This window comes from Periophthalmus magnuspinnatus, chromosome 16, assembly GCF_009829125.3.
Source record: "Periophthalmus magnuspinnatus isolate fPerMag1 chromosome 16, fPerMag1.2.pri, whole genome shotgun sequence".
Classification (NCBI taxonomy): domain Eukaryota; kingdom Metazoa; phylum Chordata; class Actinopteri; order Gobiiformes; family Gobiidae; genus Periophthalmus; species Periophthalmus magnuspinnatus.
In genome coordinates, this window is record NC_047141.1 from 7,129,651 (window position 1) to 7,148,404 (window position 18,754).

At 46.3% G+C, this 18,754-nt stretch overlaps 1 protein-coding gene across 2 annotated transcripts in view; it reads right to left on the minus strand.

The window, feature by feature from the left end:
• Nucleotides 1-18,754, minus strand: part of znf385d (zinc finger protein 385D) — a 152,811-nt gene that overhangs the window by 15,500 nt on the left and 118,557 nt on the right. For both annotated transcript variants that reach the window (XM_033981402.2, XM_055227589.1), the window contains 2 exons: nt 12,159-12,407; nt 1,051-1,232 (listed from right to left, as the gene is read on the minus strand). In XM_033981402.2, coding sequence (XP_033837293.2) covers nt 1,051-1,232; nt 12,159-12,407 — 431 coding nt within the window. The remainder of the gene's footprint in view (nt 1-1,050; nt 1,233-12,158; nt 12,408-18,754) is intronic.

An 18,754-nucleotide genomic window follows, 5' to 3' on the forward strand; every position in this document is an offset into this window, starting at 1 on the left:
ATTATTCAACTAAAACTATTTGATCATAGCTCGAGCGCCCTCTACTGGTCACATATAGAGCTTACTGGTAACAATTGTTATGCTAATTTATTGTTAATTACAAAAACATTGGATGGATATGATGTTGTAATTTGGTGTTTTGTTCTCAAGATGATTTTCCAACCAGAAAGCAGAATGAGCCTCACACGAATGCTGATCTGAATCCTCACTCCCTAAACCCCAGCACCTGCAGTCAATCATGAATCAGTGCTAGAGCAGCCTCTGTGGGACTAAATACCTCAACTCCGCCTGCACCCACATTTCAAATAGAGCTGGTGAACTGGGCAGTACCTGGAGGACTAAAGAGGGGCAGGGTCTGGATATATGAGGAACGATGTGATTGGTCTAAGAGGTATCCACACTGTAAACTTTAAAATGTACCTAGTTTGCACTAAAAAAAACCCCAAAAGGACTATATGGACAGTAGACAATGCTATTAAAACACTTTATACACAGTTTAGTAGCAAAAACTTGATGTAGAGTTTAGTTCCACTTTAAGGCACTGGTAAAGCAGGTTCAGTTGTGGCTGTAGTACCTTTTTAAAAACAGTAAAAATGCACACTACATACAGTTGCTTAAAGAGCGGGTATTGTGCAGAATTGACTATCTGGAACTTTCTACCACGTTATAATGTTCCCTCATCAAAAACATGCGGAAGTGGTTTTATATGTAATCCATGTGTGTTTGAGTAATCTAGCAATCTCACCTAGGCTATATTCAAAAAAGTATGATTCTGTCTAATATTCTGTCCACAAGCCTATGTCAGCCACGCTCCCGCACGACAATTTACCATAAATATACAAAAACATGATACAAAACAATACACTACAACTTCAGAAACCTGATGTGACATGCAACAGTTTCATTAGTGGAATGGACAGACTTAGAGAGAGAAGAGAGGGGAGAAACAGAGCGAATATAGCATTTTCAAAACTATCTAAACATGCTGTGTTAGCACTTAATACCCCCATAGAAGTAAAACACCCCCTTTTAAAGCATATGTGCTGTTACCTGCTTGAGCTGCGTCTCCGAGTTGACGTGCACGTCGCAGATCTCGCAGTAGAAGGTCTTGTTCTGGAGCCCCGTGGAGGAGCCGGGCACGGGGCTCAGTTTGCTCTTGACTCCGGCTCGGGGGAAGGACTTTATGGAGCCCAAGCCACTGCGCGCCTCCAGCATGGTCTTGTGCTTCGTACCTGGGCCATACGAAACAATACAGTTGAAGCAGCACGCTCAGACAGATAAACATGCTTACTTTGTATTCAGCCCAAAGGAGTATTTCTCGGTTTGAACTATTTTGAGCGAATAATTTTGATGGTACAGTTGGAGCAGATAATCAGAGAAAGAGGACGTTTTTCTTTTTTTCCAATTTTGTTTATTTACTTTTTTCTTTTGAGTAAATCCACATCAAAAACAAAATATTCCGATTCCAATTTTTCATCAAAAATCTCACTCAAACCGTGCACCAATTATAGCTCACTGATTGCAACAAAAAGGCATGTTTTTGGCTTGGAAAATGTGTGCTCTTCCACACTTTCTTCATCACTTGGCTTTTGAATGGCGGATTAAGTGCCAGATGGTTTCTCCTGGCAACAGTGGGTTTAAAATAATAATAAAAAAAAGTTTAAAATAGTAACTCGGATACCAACCCTCACACATCAGTAAGTAAGCACGGTGGGTGAAGTGTCTTGCCTAAGGACACAAGATCAGTTTATCCATTGTATTTCCAGTGATCTCTCATCCAAATACTAACCAGCCCTGCTTTGCTTCTCAGATGTGACAAAATACATAGTACATCTGTCGTAACCAGCGGGGCGTAAGGACCAGAGTAGCGAGACTCACAAAGTTCTATAATGTCTTTAATCTCAAATTGTTCATAGAAATCAAAAGTTCAAAGAGATCAGAGTTCATGGATCAAATGGAGCTATAATAAATGCTCATCAAAGACAAAGTTCATACAAGTGTTCATATAGATCAGAGTGCACAGGTCCAACGTAGCTGGGGAGCGTGGGTGCGGGTCCGTGAGCGTAGAGGGACACGGTGCGCGGCAGTGAGGATACGAGACGTACCGGGGCGGAGGTGCGGGTGCTGGGGTAGTCCGGAGCAGGTTCTGGGACGGAGATCTGGAGCAGGACAAAGGGATTCCAGTGAGACACAGAGGACGAGCATAGATCAAAAAGTACAAAGCCAAAAGTATAATCACGTGAGACACGCGGACGTTCCGGCGCCGAGTGACTCGTCCGAACCCCTCTTATCCACGGCCGGTGGCGTTGATTGCGCTGATGGGGAGCAGGTGCGCGTGGGAGGAGTCCGGATTCCGCCCCGCTCCGGAGAGAGACAGGTGAGGGAGGGGAAGACGAGGACACGAGGGGAGCAGAGCAGGGACCGTGACAGTACCCCCCCCCTAAGGGACACCTCCCGGTGGACCCCCAGGTTTATCCGGGTGGGCGCGGTGAAAGTCCCTCACCAGATTCGGGTCCAAGATGCGGGCCCTGGGCACCCATGAACGCTCCTCAGGTCCGTAGCCCTCCCAGTCCACTAGGTACTGGAGCCCTCTACCCCTCCGGCGGACATCGATGAGCCGCCGGACGGAGAAGGCTGGGTGACCATCGACAAGTAGGGCGGGAGGAGGGGGACCGGAAGGAGGGCAAAGGTCGCTGGTACGGACCGGCTTGATCTGCGAGACATGGAATGTTGGATGAATGCGGAGCGAGGAGGGAAGTTGCAGTCGTACTGCAGAGTCATTGACGACCCTGTCAATCTTGAACGGGCCCAGGAATCGGGGGGAGAGTTTGCGTGAGTCCGTCTTGAGCGGAATGTTTCTTGAGGACAGCCAAACCGACTGCCCGGGTGCATAGTTGGGAGCTGGAATGCGCCGGCGGTCAGCCATCATCTTAGTGCGGGCCCCCGCCTTGAGGAGAGCCGCCCGAGTCCTCCGCCAGGCCCGACGACAGCGCTGCAGGTGGTGGTGGACGGAAGGCACCGCCAGATCCCTCTCCTCGGAAGGGAAGAGTGGAGGTTGGTACCCCAACGAGGCCTGGAATGGAGAGACTCCAGTAGCTGAGCTCACCAGGGAGTTGTGAGAGTACTCTATCCACGGAAGATAGGTGCTCCAAGCGGCCGGATTGGCGGAGACCACGCATCTGAGAGCCCTCTCCAGGTCCTGGTTGGTGCGTTCGGTCTGTCCGTTAGACTCCGGATGGAATCCCGAGGTGAGGCTCACCGAGGCCCCCAACCCCTCGCAGAAGGCGCGCCAGACCTGGGAGGTAAACTGGGGTCCCCGGTCGGAAACAATGTCAGTAGGGATGCCGTGCAGGCGGAACACATGATTGGTGAGCTGATCAGCCGTCTCCTTAGCAGTAGGAAGCTTGGACAGGGCGACGAAGTGGGCTGCCTTGGAAAAACGGTCAACAATGGTTAAAATGACTGTGTTACCCTGGGATGGAGGTAAGCCCGTCACGAAATCCACGGCTACATGGGACCATGGTCGCCTCGGGACCGGGAGTGGGTGCAGCAATCCCGACGGCGGGGAGTGAGACGACTTCCCCCGGGCACACACTTCGCACGCCGAGACATAGGCCCTAGTGTCTTTGTCCATGGTGGGCCACCAGAAGTGTCGTTTGAGTAACGACAGGGTGCGGGAGGCTCCGGGGTGGCAAGCAAATCGGGATCCGTGAGTCCACTGCAAAACCTGGGAGCGAACAGAGTCAGGGACAAATAGTGTGCCGGGGGGCGCGTTACCTGGAGCTGGGTCATCGCGCTGGGCCTCCCGTACCAAGTCCTCAATCTCCCAGCGGAGAGCGGCAACCACACGGGACGAGGGGAGGATGGTCTCCGGAGCAGCACTGGTCTCCTCCTGAGCGAACTGGCGGGAGAGGGCATCCGGCTTCACATTACGAGTCCCCGGCCGGTAAGTAAGAACAAAGTTAAAGCGGCTAAAAAACAGGGACCAGCGAGCCTGGCGAGAGTTAAGGCGTTTGGCAGACTGAATATATGAGAGGTTCTTGTGGTCTGTCCATACCAGAAATGGTAGTTCGGCCCCCTCCAGCCAGTGCCGCCACTCCTCCAGAGCCAGCTTGACGGCGAGCAGCTCGCGGTCCCCCACATCGTAATTCGCCTCCGCTGGGGACAGCCGCCGGGAGAAGAAGGCGCAGGGGAACAGTCGGTCGTGGGGGTCGAATCTCTGGGAGAGGACCGCCCCGACACCTGTGTCGGAGGCATCCACCTCCACTATAAACTGTCGAGAGGGGTCAGGTTGATGCAAGATGGGAGCGGAAGTAAACAAAGTCTTAAGTCTATCAAAGGCGACCTGGGCCTCCCGAGACCAGGTGAACGTCTGAGCGGGGGATGTGAGCCTCGTGAGAGGGGCAATAACTCTGCTAAAATCCCTAATAAACCTCCTGTAAAAGTTGGCAAACCCAATAAACCTCTGGAGCTGCTTCCGATTCGTAGGGACTGGCCAGTCCCTAACGGCCTTGACCTTATCCGGATCCGCCTTCACCTGGCCCCGCCCTATAATGAACCCCAGAAAGCTAACCTGATCGGCGTGAAACTCGCATTTTTCTGCTTTAACAAAAAGTCTATTTTCCAACAGGCGCTGAAGCACTAGGCGGACATGTTGTCTGTGCTCCTGCAGGGACCTGGAAAAAATCAGAATGTCATCCAAATAAACAAACACAAATTGATGCAGAAAATCACGAAGAACATCGTTAATAAGGGCCTGAAACACAGCTGGGGCATTAGTGAGTCCAAAGGGCATGACTAAGTATTCAAAATGTCCAATAGGAGTCTTAAAGGCCGTTTTCCATTCATCCCCCTCCCTCACCCGTACCAAATGATAAGCATTACGTAAGTCCAACTTAGAGAATATAGTGGCACCGTGGAGAGGGGTAAACGCCGAGTCAATGAGGGGCAGAGGGTATTTATTCTTAATAGTTATCTCATTCAGACCTCTATAGTCAATACAGGGGCGAAGAGTCTTGTCCTTTTTGGCCACAAAAAAGAACCCCGCCCCCACGGGAGAGGAGGACGGGCGGATAATACCTGCGGCCACGGAGTCCCGGATATACCGTTCCATAGTCTCTCTCTCGGGCTGGGACAGGTTGTAGAGGCGGCTCGCAGGTAAGGGGGCCCCAGGCAACAGGTCGATGGCGCAATCGTAGGGACGGTGCGGAGGCAGGGAGAGGGCCCGGTCCTTGTTGAAAACCTCCTGTAGGTCATGGTACTCCTCCGGGACCACCGACAGGTCCGGGGCCTTGGGAACGGGACCGCTCCGTGGGGAAGCCCCCTCCGCAGGAGACCGGGCGGACCGCAGACACCCAGCATGGCAGTCGGAACTCCACCCCGCGATCTTGCCCCGGACCCAGTCGACGACCGGGTTGTGGGCCCGAAGCCAGGGGTAGCCCAGCACCACCGGCGAGGAAGGGGTGGCGATAACATAGAACCTGCGGGACTCGTGGTGGTTCCCGGATAACAGCAGAGTAACCGGTTCCGTGACGTGAGTTACTCGTGCTAACAGCGAACCATTAAGGGCGCGAGCAGTGAGGGGGTGATTCAGAGGCTCCAGGCTGATGCCCCACTGCTCCGCCAAGTGGCGGTCGATAAAATCCTCCTCGGCCCCGGAGTCCACCAAGGCCTGGACAGGCAGAGTCCTAGAGCGGAGACAGAGGGTGGCCGGGAGCTGCAGTCTATTACAGTTCGCTGGGATTTGCGACTGACCCACCAGTACTCCCAGGGCTACTGGTGGGCTCTCTCTTTTGGGCCGGGCAGGACAGGAGGCGACGAAGTGTCCCTTCCGCCCACAGTAGAAGCACTCCCCCGCCGCACGGCGTCGTATGCGCTCCTCGGCCGTGAGACGCGCCCTCCCGACCTGCATGGGCTCCTCCGCAGTCGGTGATGGAAAGCGGGCCGTGGACCGCACGGGAGAGTGTCGAGCCTGCCGCCGCCGCTCCTGTAGACGGTTGTCGACGCGGTTGGCTAGCGTGACCAACGCCTTGAGGTCCGAGGGCTCGTCCCGTGAGGCCAACTCGTCCTTGAGTGAGTCACGGAGCCCCTTGGAAAACACGGCTTTGAGCGCGCTGTCGGACCAGTCCACCTCCGCGGCGAGTGTCCAAAACTCCACGGTGTAGTCCGCCACCGTCCTAGAGCCCTGGGTGATGTCAAGTAAGCGGGAGGCGGCGTCCGCACGATAGTGCGGGTGACTAAAAACGAGCTTGAACTCATTGATAAAAGCCTCGAAGTCCGTAGTATCCAGCGCGGAGTTAGAGAACCTAGCCTCCGCCCACTGGAGCGCCCTGCCCCGGAGCAGCCCACATACGTAACGCGTCTTGGATGCATCGGTGGGAAAACGGGCCGGGCGCTGCTGGAACACGGAGCGGCATTGAAACAGAAACCCCCGACAGAGGTCCGGCTGCCCCGCAAACGGCTCCGGGTCGGTGCTCCTGGATTCCGGAGGGTAGAGCGGAGCAGCGGGTCCCGCGGCGGCAGCGGCAGGAGAGAGGTGCGTGAGTAGCGTGGTGACCTGATTGCTGAGTTGGGACACCTGCTGCGCCAGGGACTGGTTCTGCTCCAGCAGGTTCCGGATGGTCCTCTCGTGCTGACCGAGCACGTCACCGTGGTGAGTGAACGCCTGTTGAAGCGTGGTGTCTGGTCTAGAGTCCGCCTGGTCCATTTCTGGCCGGAACGTTCTGTCGTAACCAGCGGGGCGTAAGGACCAGAGTAGCGAGACTCACAAAGTTCTATAATGTCTTTAATCTCAAATTGTTCATAGAAATCAAAAGTTCAAAGAGATCAGAGTTCATGGATCAAATGGAGCTATAATAAATGCTCATCAAAGACAAAGTTCATACAAGTGTTCATATAGATCAGAGTGCACAGGTCCAACGTAGCTGGGGAGCGTGGGTGCGGGTCCGTGAGCGTAGAGGGACACGGTGCGCGGCAGTGAGGATACGAGACGTACCGGGGCGGAGGTGCGGGTGCTGGGGTAGTCCGGAGCAGGTTCTGGGACGGAGATCTGGAGCAGGACAAAGGGATTCCAGTGAGACACAGAGGACGAGCATAGATCAAAAAGTACAAAGCCAAAAGTATAATCACGTGAGACACGCGGACGTTCCGGCGCCGAGTGACTCGTCCGAACCCCTCTTATCCACGGCCGGTGGCGTTGATTGCGCTGATGGGGAGCAGGTGCGCGTGGGAGGAGTCCGGATTCCGCCCCGCTCCGGAGACAGACAGGTGAGGGAGGGGAAGACGAGGACACGAGGGGAGCAGAGCAGGGACCGTGACAACATCTGATGATCTGATGATGATGGTATGGATTTTGAACCTCTTTTAGTGGCTTAAATATTCACTGCGTAACTTTTTTGTTAAAGGATTCGCCACCGGCTAGTCTCCATGGAGATGTTATTGCTTTGTCTGTATACATGTGAGTCATACATGAACATTTTCGAGTTATGTTTTTTTTTTATCTTATAGAGAACTTTACTGCCATAATCCATAACATTGGTGGTGTTTTTGCATGTATGTCTATGGCAAAATATTCAGCGGTTACCATGGTGACACAATGTACACCTTTAGCAAACACTGCCAAAAACAAGAACAAATACAAATGGACTGAAACAGCACATTTTCAGGAACCTTTGAGTCATGATCCCATTTAGGTGTTTGATTTTCAACCAAAAAAAAAAACTCAAAACAAAGCAAACAAAAAAAATGAAACTTGTACTATTTTTAAGAGGGTCTACTTTAACGCTACAAAATCATCTCACATGTTGTAGTTCCAGCTAAGTCAGTTCTTTATGGTCAGATTGTGTTAAAACAAAGCGCAGATTAAAGTCTATTTTGAGTCTCAGAGCTTCAGACAGAGCAGTCGCCACAGTTAGCTTCACTCCGCAGAGAAGCTAACCGACATCACCTGCAAAATAACAACAGCGAGAGAGAGTTAGACGACCTCAGCGTTCCTTACACACGCATGGATTAAACAAACACCATGATTGAAGGCAACAAAAATGTCGATTTAGCATAAAGTGTTATTTTTTATTTATTTATTTATTTTTTAATCTCTTGCGCGTGTTCCAGCGCCTGAAGCAGCACTGTTCCACCTGGCCTGACCCCATACGAGAACGAGTCCCAAAAAAAACGGTGTAAACATCCTCGTAAAGATCAGAGCAGCGCCTGGAGCCTGAGGTCGACCCGGGATACGCTCTGGAACACTCTCAGCACCCCCCCAATCAACCCGTCCTGTCAGGGCTGGGGAGGTGGGCGCGGGTCAGGCAAGAAAGTCAGGTTAGGCACGTCGTTAAAGCGGGACTAAACACCTCCACGCCGCGCAAAACCACATTTCAGATAGAGCTGCTAAACTTGGCGGTACCTGGAGGACTAGAGGCGGGGTTTAGGGGTATAAGGAGCAGCGTGATTGGTCTAACAGGTATCTAACAACACTCTGCTTGTTGTGCAATGTTATTTCTTAGTTGTCCTAAATGTTACCTTAACCTGATTAAAGCTACCGTTTGTATTTAGACTGGCTGACCCACCCCTGTTGCGCTCTCACACTAGACGCCATCTATGCTGCTTTCGGTCTAACAGTGTGCTAGGTTTGGCCTGATAGAGAAAGAGAACAGGAGGGAGGGAGAAGGAGGCAACAGGTTTCACATCGGCCGTCAACTGGTACAAACAAATTAATCAAACAAATTTAGAGATGGCAACTTTAAGTACAGAAAACAATGCAAAAAAGGAAACAAAAGAGCCATGGAGCGAGCTCACAAGCTGCTGGCTCACTATTTAAAGGTCCTCCATTATGCAAAATTGACCCGTGTGAGCTGTTTACGTCTCCAAAGCTCAAAATGCTCTGTTCTACTTTGTGATGTCATGTAGTTGTAGCTTTCAAGTTATTATTGAAAATCACCAAAATTATTCTAGTGAAGGTGTATGGAGTTTAAAAATACAGTGGAGCACTTCTTATTACCATATGTTACCTGCAACCACATGACATCACAAGGTGGAACAGAGTGTTTTCTGTTTGAGAGAAGAAAAACTCAACAACAAAACACAACTCCAGGTCTGTTTGTGATGAGGAAACATTGTAACATACCATATTTTTCGGACTGTAAGTCGCAGTTTGTCCGGGGGTGCGACTTATACTCAGATGCGACTTATATGTGAAACTATTAAAATATATTTCCAATGTAATTCCACATCTTTGTTATTGTCACACGGCCAACTGCACGAGGACACTCTAGACTTGTGTACCAGTATGACATCCACGCAGAAGAGGAAACGGCGCTTCCAGAGAATACGGTATATCTGAAAATTAGTGTAATTTAGGACATTTAAATACATTTATCACACTGTATTGATGGAAGACTTTGAGTGAATGCTGGTTTAGTATATAGCATCTTAATATTTCCGCTGGTTTAACATTAGATCTCTGTCTCAGAATTAGAAACTCTCCAACACTCTTCAGATAATGAAAAAAAAAAAAAAAGAAAAAGAAAAAAAAAGAAAAACAACTTAAAAATACCACACAAAATAGTCTTGAATTTGCTCTTTTTAGTTAAAGCTGCACTATGCTCACCTGCTTGTCTCCATGGAGATATGGACCTATTGCTTTGCCTGGAACATTCCATAGTAAGACATTACCTCATCTGTCTTGTATGTAAGAATTCAGTTACAGGTGTTTCATTCTTAACGTGCACGGGCTTGTGTCGTGTAACTTGCTGAGTTTAATGCCATACTGTGGAACACTCCAGGCATCGCAACAACCTCTCCATGGAAAGCGCGCCTTTGAAAGAGCTGTAAAAGTAACTCAAAATGGTCTTAGTTTCCATGGAGACGCAGGTGGAGTGCAGGTAAACAGTTATTTTAGTCGTGTCTGATAGTACTGGTGGGGGTGTGTGTGTGTGTGTGTGTGGGGGGGGGTGTGTGTGTGTGTGTGAAACAGCAGTCTGCTCTACCCTGTGTTGTGCAAAGGCAGAGTGTTCTTGTCCTTTTCACGAGTGCGTCCTTTGTGTGGGAAGGTGAATGCTTTTAACCGGCCATTTGTGAAGGGGGCTCTCCGAACACCTCCCTGGATTTGACATTTTGTCTAAAGGTTTGATTTGGGAGACTTTATCCTCCATCCAGCTCTGCAAAGAACACACACATCTCCAGTTTACCAAAATGTGAGTCTGGACACCGACTAACGTTATATTTAAAGGGCTCATATTGCAGTATTTTCTGATCTGTTATAATGTTGTTTCCTCATCACAAACATACCTGGAAATGTGTTTTGTTTCACTCAATGACAAAACACAACTCCGGGTATGTTTGTGATGAGGAGGTTAGAACAACATTCTAACACGGCTTAAATGTCATGAGCCAATTTTATGATATAGGACCTTTAAGACGCCAAAAAGTAGCAAAAAGACGATCAGATGGGTGTAATATTTTGAATGTTTTACACTGCAAGAATTCTCAGCAATGAAGCATCCCTCCACCAGACTGAACACACCGTGGATGTAGTTTTAGGTGGTCAGTCTCATCATGGACCTTCTCCCACATGAACACAGCACCAGACCTGCTGAGTGGATGTTATGTTTGCTATAGTACAGTAGAGGGCCCATTCAATAAGAAGGGAAATCATTTAAACTCTCTTCTTGGTAAAGTTAACCCGCTCGTCCCTCCTGTCCACTTTAAGAGACTATACTATGTGCAGTCATTTTTAAAGTAAGTTTTTTTTACCATGCTACAAGATCGAATCCTCCTCAAAATGTTTTGCTGCACGTTTGCATGTTTACTCTGCCTCTCTCCACATTGTCCACACGTCTGATCAGATCAGAGCTCAGAGTGATGCCTTAATCAGTTTTGTGAGTTTACAGCGAGAAGTGTGTAGCTCAGGTCAACAGAGGTATTTATATAGTTATTTAACAGTAAATACCAAGGCCAAGGTCAGTGTCCCAGTTTAATAGACATTATAAATGAATACTAGGACCTTCAGTAAGTTAGAGCTGCATGTGACTTCATCTGCCAAGGGTTCATCATCTGCTGGTTGCTAAGGAGCTGCTTGAATGTTCCCCAGCGTGACAATAAATGTGTGTGTAGTGTTAAAAATACTTTCAGACATGAGTTGAAAGATCAAAAACTGTCTAGATCACTTCTGGATGAATGAGGTATTAAACCAACACCAAACATAGATTAAAAAATATTCTTGCTGTGTGGGGGCTTCCTCTCCACAGATCTGTCCTGTAACTTGGCCAGCTTATCTACCCTGGAGCTAGATAAGTTTAAAGTATGGGTATCCAAACTAGCCCCAGGGATCCTCGACTGATCTTTACTGGCCCTCAGCCCTTCTGCTGATATAGTAACTTCAATAACATCACATTACATTGTGATACAAAGTCAAGATGAATGTTTCAAGCCTTATTTAAGGTGCAGTGACTCTGTCAATGCTGTGGTAAATGCACCATCTGAATGATCCACTGTATTGACCTGTAGTCTGTGCACATCCATCTCAAAAATGTTTCAAGATGTGACCCTCAGTGAAAAAAATGTGAACACCCTTGATTTAAAGCATACAATGGATCATTCCAGTCAAAGCAATAACATCTCTATGGAGACAATTTAGTGCATTTTAAAGAGGGGATATTTTACTATATATATGGAGCATTAACTGCTAACACATAACATATTTAGATCACTATTTTTCCTTTGATTGTTTTAAAAATGCTGTTTTCACCAAAAAAAAACATATTAACATGTTTCATATTTATAAGTTTCACTTGCTCTTCGCGGCACTCTAAGTCACTCTCCCCTCAGAGCGCTATCACACCATCTCGCATCCCGCTAATGAAAGCACTGCACATCGCACCAGATTTGACAAATTGTTGTGTATTGTGCTGTATCCTGCATTTGTATGATTATGGTATATTGTCGTGTAGAAGCACGGGCCTGTGGGCGGAGCATTGTACTGAAACATGCATGGACGACATCTCAAACCTTCAGACATGTTTTTGATGAGGGAACAGTATAACATGGTAGAAAGCGAAACAAAATGCGTAAAACCCCCTCTTTAAAAGAATCATTTAGTCGTCACTGTTTACTTTTCATTACATTACAGTTCTTTCTCAGGATTAGTAAATAATCAAACTCACCGCTGTTGTGTGCGTCGAGCTGAGAGGCGGAGTTGACGGCCACTTTGCAGAGCGAGCAGTAGAGCAGCCTGCGTGCCTTCTCCTCCTCTGTCTCCTTGTCCTCCGGGCCCAGCTCGGCCTCAGCTCCTGGCTCCTGCTCAGGGTCTGAGGGGGGGTCTGTGAGGGGAGGCTCGGGCTCAGGTCTGCACACGGGCCCCGGGGCCAAAGCTGCAGGAGCCAACACAGAGAGGCTGGACGCTGGAGAGACATCTGAAAGAACAGAACAGCACTGCTCAGGTATGGTGAAGATAATTATGATCATTTGTCCCATAAATGAAATGACAATTATTTCAAACGATTACGTCTTTACTGTTAAATGAACCCGTAGAGAAAGTATAGACCTAATATATTTATTTTATGAATCATGTTTTGTGACATGATAAAGTGGTTTTGCTGCAGGGTTCCAGGCACAGACTCAGAGCACATATTCTGAACAGAAGGTTGATTGCAGCATTTTTATGATTGATAGAGTGATTATAGACATCACAAGTTTACATCTGATTAATCGCCCTAGACAAAAGGACATGAGTTATGCAGCTACACAAATTTGAGTCATTTTGGTATATATTTGAGATTAGATAGTGATGAATAAAATAAACTGCCTCTCAGTGCACAGAGTAGGGCTAGTTTGTCATTGGGTTAGTCTTTTTTTTTTATTTTTTAGGTGCACTATGTAACTTTTTGTGAAGTGGTCGCCATGTTCTTGCCTGACCATCTTGTCTTTCTCTTCTTTGCCTGGAATGTTCTACTGTGTGGCATTAAATGTATATTGCATGTACACAATCACAGATGTTTTGATTGCTCTGTGACGCCTTACACATGAAATACGGATACTTAGGTGTGAGTAGAGTCCCCTCTCCACAGATCCGTCCTGTACCTTACTGTTACCTTCTTGTCTGCATGGAGATAGACATGCTTAACGTGATACTGTGGAGACAAGCAGATGGCAGACCCTCCACTAAAAAGTTAGCTACTGCACAGCGGAGTAAGTAACAGAGGCAGAGTAAGATAGAAAAAGCTCCAAATTCGTATATCTGTTAGCCTCGAAGAGCTTCATTTGACTGGAGCTGAAGCTATGGGTGACGTCACACTCACTTAGTCTTACTCTTTATACAGTCTCTCGTTTCAGAGGGAGTCATTTGGATAAATCTCAGCAGCTCTTATGTTGTAGCGTAGCATTGTCAGTATTATATCATCCTGTAAGTGCTGGGCCCATATTACCCCCACCCCACCTCTGGTCCTCTGATATTTTTGGAGAGAGCGACACAAGAATCGATATGAGCACGGTTAAAACAACAACGCATGTACGGGGGGGGGGGGGGGGGGGGGGGCTGGGGCCACTCCGAGCAAACAAAATGTCCTCCTCTGCGCGGTCCAGACTACTCCGCTGTCTGCTGCACACAATCAATACTGCATTATGTCACAGCGTTGTGGAGAGAGATTAGATATGGTTCTGAGGGCTCACCTATGGCCCTGGACTGAGCGGAGGAGAGAGAGACACTGCGCCGAGTTCACGCATAACACCAAATATTGCATTGTGTTATTATGGTGTTATATTGAAGATAATGGAACCAGATCAGGGTTGCCATACTTTGCTTGAAATCATTTTCCAGGACATTTTTAGTTATGTAATCACAGCGTCTGCAAACACATTACTCTCTTTTTTACACAGCTTTTTATACAGTTTTATTATAAAGCAGTGGTCTAAGGCTAGGGTTATATCCAAACTCCAAATTATTGCAGCTGAATTATACACCGAGGCAAACACACTACGTTTTGTTATGTAAAAATATTCTGATGGGAGTCAAACAGGGCCGGTGCAGCCTATAAGCAGACTAAGCAGCTGCTCAGGGCCCCCAAGAGCCTGTATATTTTATATTCCAGATAATATATCAACTTTTATTGTGCACATGGCTTATGTGTTTACAGCAGCCTAAATATCCCTCTAAAACAATTACATTTGTTTTATATCTATAGTAGCAAAATATCTACTGAAGCTACATTTGTTTTTGAGTCGGGCAGAGGTGAGGGCAGCTATGTGTTTACACCGGTGCAAGGACCCGACATAATGTAAATGTAAGAACACTGTCGCCAACTGGAACACATTAAAATCCACCAGAAATGAAGAAAAAATGTCTAGAATTAAAAAAAAAAACAACTTGATCCCTCCTTATATGTTTGTCTGCTGTTCTTATGATTATAGTAGTTGTGACATTCTGGATGTTTTCAGTCTGATGTTGGTCTTATAAACACAAATACAATTGGTCAAGTTGATGACAGCAGAATCATAATGTGTCAAATGGGATGGGCCCCAGAGACAAATTCAGCCTTGGGCCCCCTGAGAGCTAGGATAAACTGGATAGAGAACACATGTGAACCCAATCCTATCGCCTTACACGACACAAGGAGGTAAGTGTTCACAATTCTCTGCTTTTGAATGGTACTTGTGAGTCTAGTGTCGCTCTCATAAGGGACACCTCTACGTGACACCAAGGTCCCACCAAGAAAGTCAGACAAAAAGATGGAGGAGCATTTGGAGCGCCTCGTGCAAAAAAGAAAAAAAAAGTTATTTTCTGCATTTTGATGAAGTCTGTATTAATCTGATATACAATGATACAGCACAGCAAAGAATAGAGACATTTTCAAGGACAAAATATATTTTCCAGGACACACCTTTTTCCTCATTTTTCATACATTTTCTGTGTTTGAGCTAATTATTTTTTCAGGATGCGTGGGTCCCCTGCAGATGAAACATGTGCCCCAGTGCAGCAGTTCTCAAAATGTGGGAAAGGGAACTACTTGTGCTTGGCTGGTTCTACTGCTCTTCTTTAGTTCTGGCTTTCATAAACTTTTTTTTTTTTTTGCATACTTCCTTCCATCCCTCATTTTGAATTACGTGAGTCTTGGTTTAATCCTTATTTTTGGCTGGAGCTTGCTTACAATTCTCTGTAAGTCCTGTAGATCTGGTGGTACATCCAAATTGTTATTAAATGGTACCGACATCATGAGTAGTTTAAAAGTGAAAATCTGTCCACCATTTTGATTGTTTTGGTTTAAGTAATTCGCGATTTCCAGTGTCACTGTAACCACCTGTGCACCTGGTCAGCAAAAATGTGACAGAGGAGTTCAAACCTCGCTAAGATCTGGTGATGGGCCCCCGAGCGCTGGATGACAGTAGCTGACTGCTCCTGATGGGTTGGCCCAAGAGACACTGGTTGAAGGATGGTGTCGGTTTCTGTTTTTCTTTAGCACGAAGAACAGGCGTAAAGTCATGGGGATCGTTCTGTAGATCTTTATTGTCGGTTACAGCAATACAGTTGGGTTAAAGGCAGCGTCCAGCAAAATTCAAAGCAGAGTCAAGTGAGTAGTGACGTCTGAAGCAGTCTAGTAGCGTCTGGTGCTGAGTCTTGTGCAGAGTCTTGTAGAGTCTGACAGGGTGAGATTGTACCAGGGTTTTTTATACTACTAGAAGAATGGGAGGGTTATAAAACACTCACCTTGTTTGACTTTGCTTTAAATTTCTTATAATGTCTAACCCCCAGAGTGGAGGTTACAGAGTGAGGGGCAGATAACCAAACAGATAACCAAACAGATAACCAAAATGACCAGAACAGAGCTGTTATCTTCCCTTGGTGTGATATATGGCCACTGCTGCGTGGGAAACAGAACGTTTTGCACTTTTGTAAGAAAGTATGCAATGTATTACATGGCACAAAATGGCACAGTAAGAGAGTTTTAGGTTTGACTCCAGGGCCTTTCTGTGTTTCTCCATGTATCTGGGTGGGTTTGAGGGCACTCAGGTTATGTTCATCGATCAAAAAACATACACCATAGATCAAATCCTCCAGCTAAGGTATTGCTGACCATGGCTAGCTCAAGATCTGGAGATGCGGAGGACAAATTTCACTCACGAGAGATCAATTTACCTTAACATAACTTGTATAGAGCATCACCAAACTGTTCTCTAAAGCCGCTGAAGACCACTGATAACGTCAAACGGCTGTCCAGACCTTTTTACTATTTGATAAATGTAATAACTAACAAACGTCTTCCATGTTACATTCCTATGGCCCCCGAAACCCTTCCCTGTGTGTTTGCGTCCTCAAAAGATCCAAGGGCCATGAATGTCGGGTGATTGAAATGTACTTTGGCTGCTCCACAGTGACCTTACCCCCTCTGCTTCCCCCCTTCTCTCTCCTCTCTCCCTCGCCTGGCCCGAGTAAGGACTCATTCCACTCTCATTAATGGAGCTAATGACTGTGATCAATCTGCAGAGATGTGGGCGAGCGAGCGGCACACACACCAGGTGAAAGAGAAAGAGAGAAAGAGAGAGGGGACAAAGTGATGGACAAAGTTAGACCAAAGTGAAAGAGTCAGTAGAGTGCAAGGGCTGTGTATCCGAAAAAGCGGTCACATTTTGAAAGAAAAAGACCAAACTGGAAACAGCTGTTGCTAATGCGTGCTGGCTTTGTTAACCTTAAGCCCGCTAAACATTTCAGCTTGTCCTCTTTTTGGAACAGAGCTACCAAAACAAGTGTCTCGTGTGTCCTCGCAGCGTCCCCGAGGTGGACATAAAAACCACTTAAGGTCCATTTGCTCAGGTCTGGTTACTCCTGTCTCAGTCCACTCGCCTTATCATCCTCTCAGTGCTGTTTAAAGCGCATATGTTAGGCTAATTTCACTCTCACGTCTTTCATTTCTTTCACTGCGATCAGTTCAACGCTTCACATACAGGTACAGTCAAGGACATCAAACATTTCAGGATTTATATGTACAATTTAAACTCTTTTGCTCCATTCTTCTTTCACTATTTAGCCTTTTAAGTGTTGTTACCTCAGTCTTTATTATAGATTTTTGCCTCACTCACACCTGACACTGGTTTAACTGTAGCAGATGTCGACAAACTCCACATGTCAGTGTGTAATCTGTGGCTCTGAGGACCAGGGTTCTAATCCCACTTGGCACATGTGCTTGAATCTTGCAAGTATTTCTGCCCAGCATGCCGTGTTCTTCACAGCTGGCACTGGTTAAACGTGATCGTATGAGCAGAGAAAACTACTCCAAACAGAAAGCTTTGAGAGTTTGCTATGTCCTGCGTAAGCCTAAGTGTAGAGGTTACATCACAAATCTGGGAAGTGTGAGGTTGCTAGTTTGAGACCAGACCCTGACACTTTTACATAGTCACTCTCAATGTGCTATGTTATATTATACTAAAAATCTTGCCTATAGTTTTAAATGTTCTGTTAAGTTTTGCATTTTACTTCTTCGTTGGATACAGGCAGCAGATTTGACATATGTAAAGGTAATTCCATTACTGTTACCAAGCAACCATAATATTAACAAGGGCCAAAGCTTGTCTAAATATCTCAATAGTTATGATTTCTGTAAATTTCAGACTATTGAAAAGAAATCAAATTTGTGCATATAATAAGCCACACCTGAATATAAGCTGCAGTAACATGAGATATTTACACAGAAAGACGGTACGTTTTTTCTTTTCTTTTTTTTTTTTTTTAACTGTGCCTGAAAATCGGTAGTACAGCACCAACAGGCCATCAACACGGGATGATCATACCTGCATGTTTAGAAAATAAAACAGCACCAACACGGGCCATCTGCTTTTATTTCCTCTGAAACCTTTTTTCATCTTTTTAAATTGACTAAGTTCTTCTCGCTGCCTCGTCGCACCATCATTCATTTATTCATTGATGCCAAACTTACGTGCAGTGGCTCTATTTCCCTCTTTGATGCCAAATCCATTTCCTTTATCTTTAAAGCTGCATCATTTGGATTTCTTTGTGTGGTTTCCATGATGAGGGCGTGTGTATGATGTGTAAAATGACAGTTCGAAATCAAAACTAGTGCATTCTTCAGTGCATAATCTTTCCCCACGTCTGTCTCACTTTTGCATTTACTGTTGAAGAGTGCCCCCCGGTGGCCCTTAGCCAGTAAAAATCCATAATTAGCTGCACCGTTGTATAGGCTGCAGGGTTCAAAGTGTGGGAAAAAAGTCGTGGCTTATAGTAATAAAATAAAAATAAATGAGAACACTTTTATTTTGTTAAATGAAGGTTTAAAATGCCTTCCATGCACATAAATAGGTATAAAGAGCATTTAGTTTTAGAACTCACCACTTCTCTCTATTTTTGCACTTTTCTTCTCAACATTTTTTTTTTCTTCCCACAAACGTCCATTTAACTGATGTAAAACTCTAATAATAAATATTGATCACAGGCACTATCTCATCAAACCAAGTCAGAATTAAAAAAACATGAAAATATGCCATAAGTACTTTAAAGGTCCTGGGTCCTTTGGAGGCCTCTCCTGCTGTGTTGGGCACCGGGCCGCTGGATCAGACAATTTTGGTCCAGTGTAATCCAATCAAAGTCAGATTAGCTGTAAAATTAGCATTTCCTAATAAAAGTGTGTTCTGATGGATTGTGTTCAAACAGACCCTGTTATCTTCCTCTCCCAGAAGACTAAAACAGCGGTGACGGCTGAAAGCGACGGTGTTTTGATGTTATCCAAATAATTAATCTTTGCATAATTTAGATTCA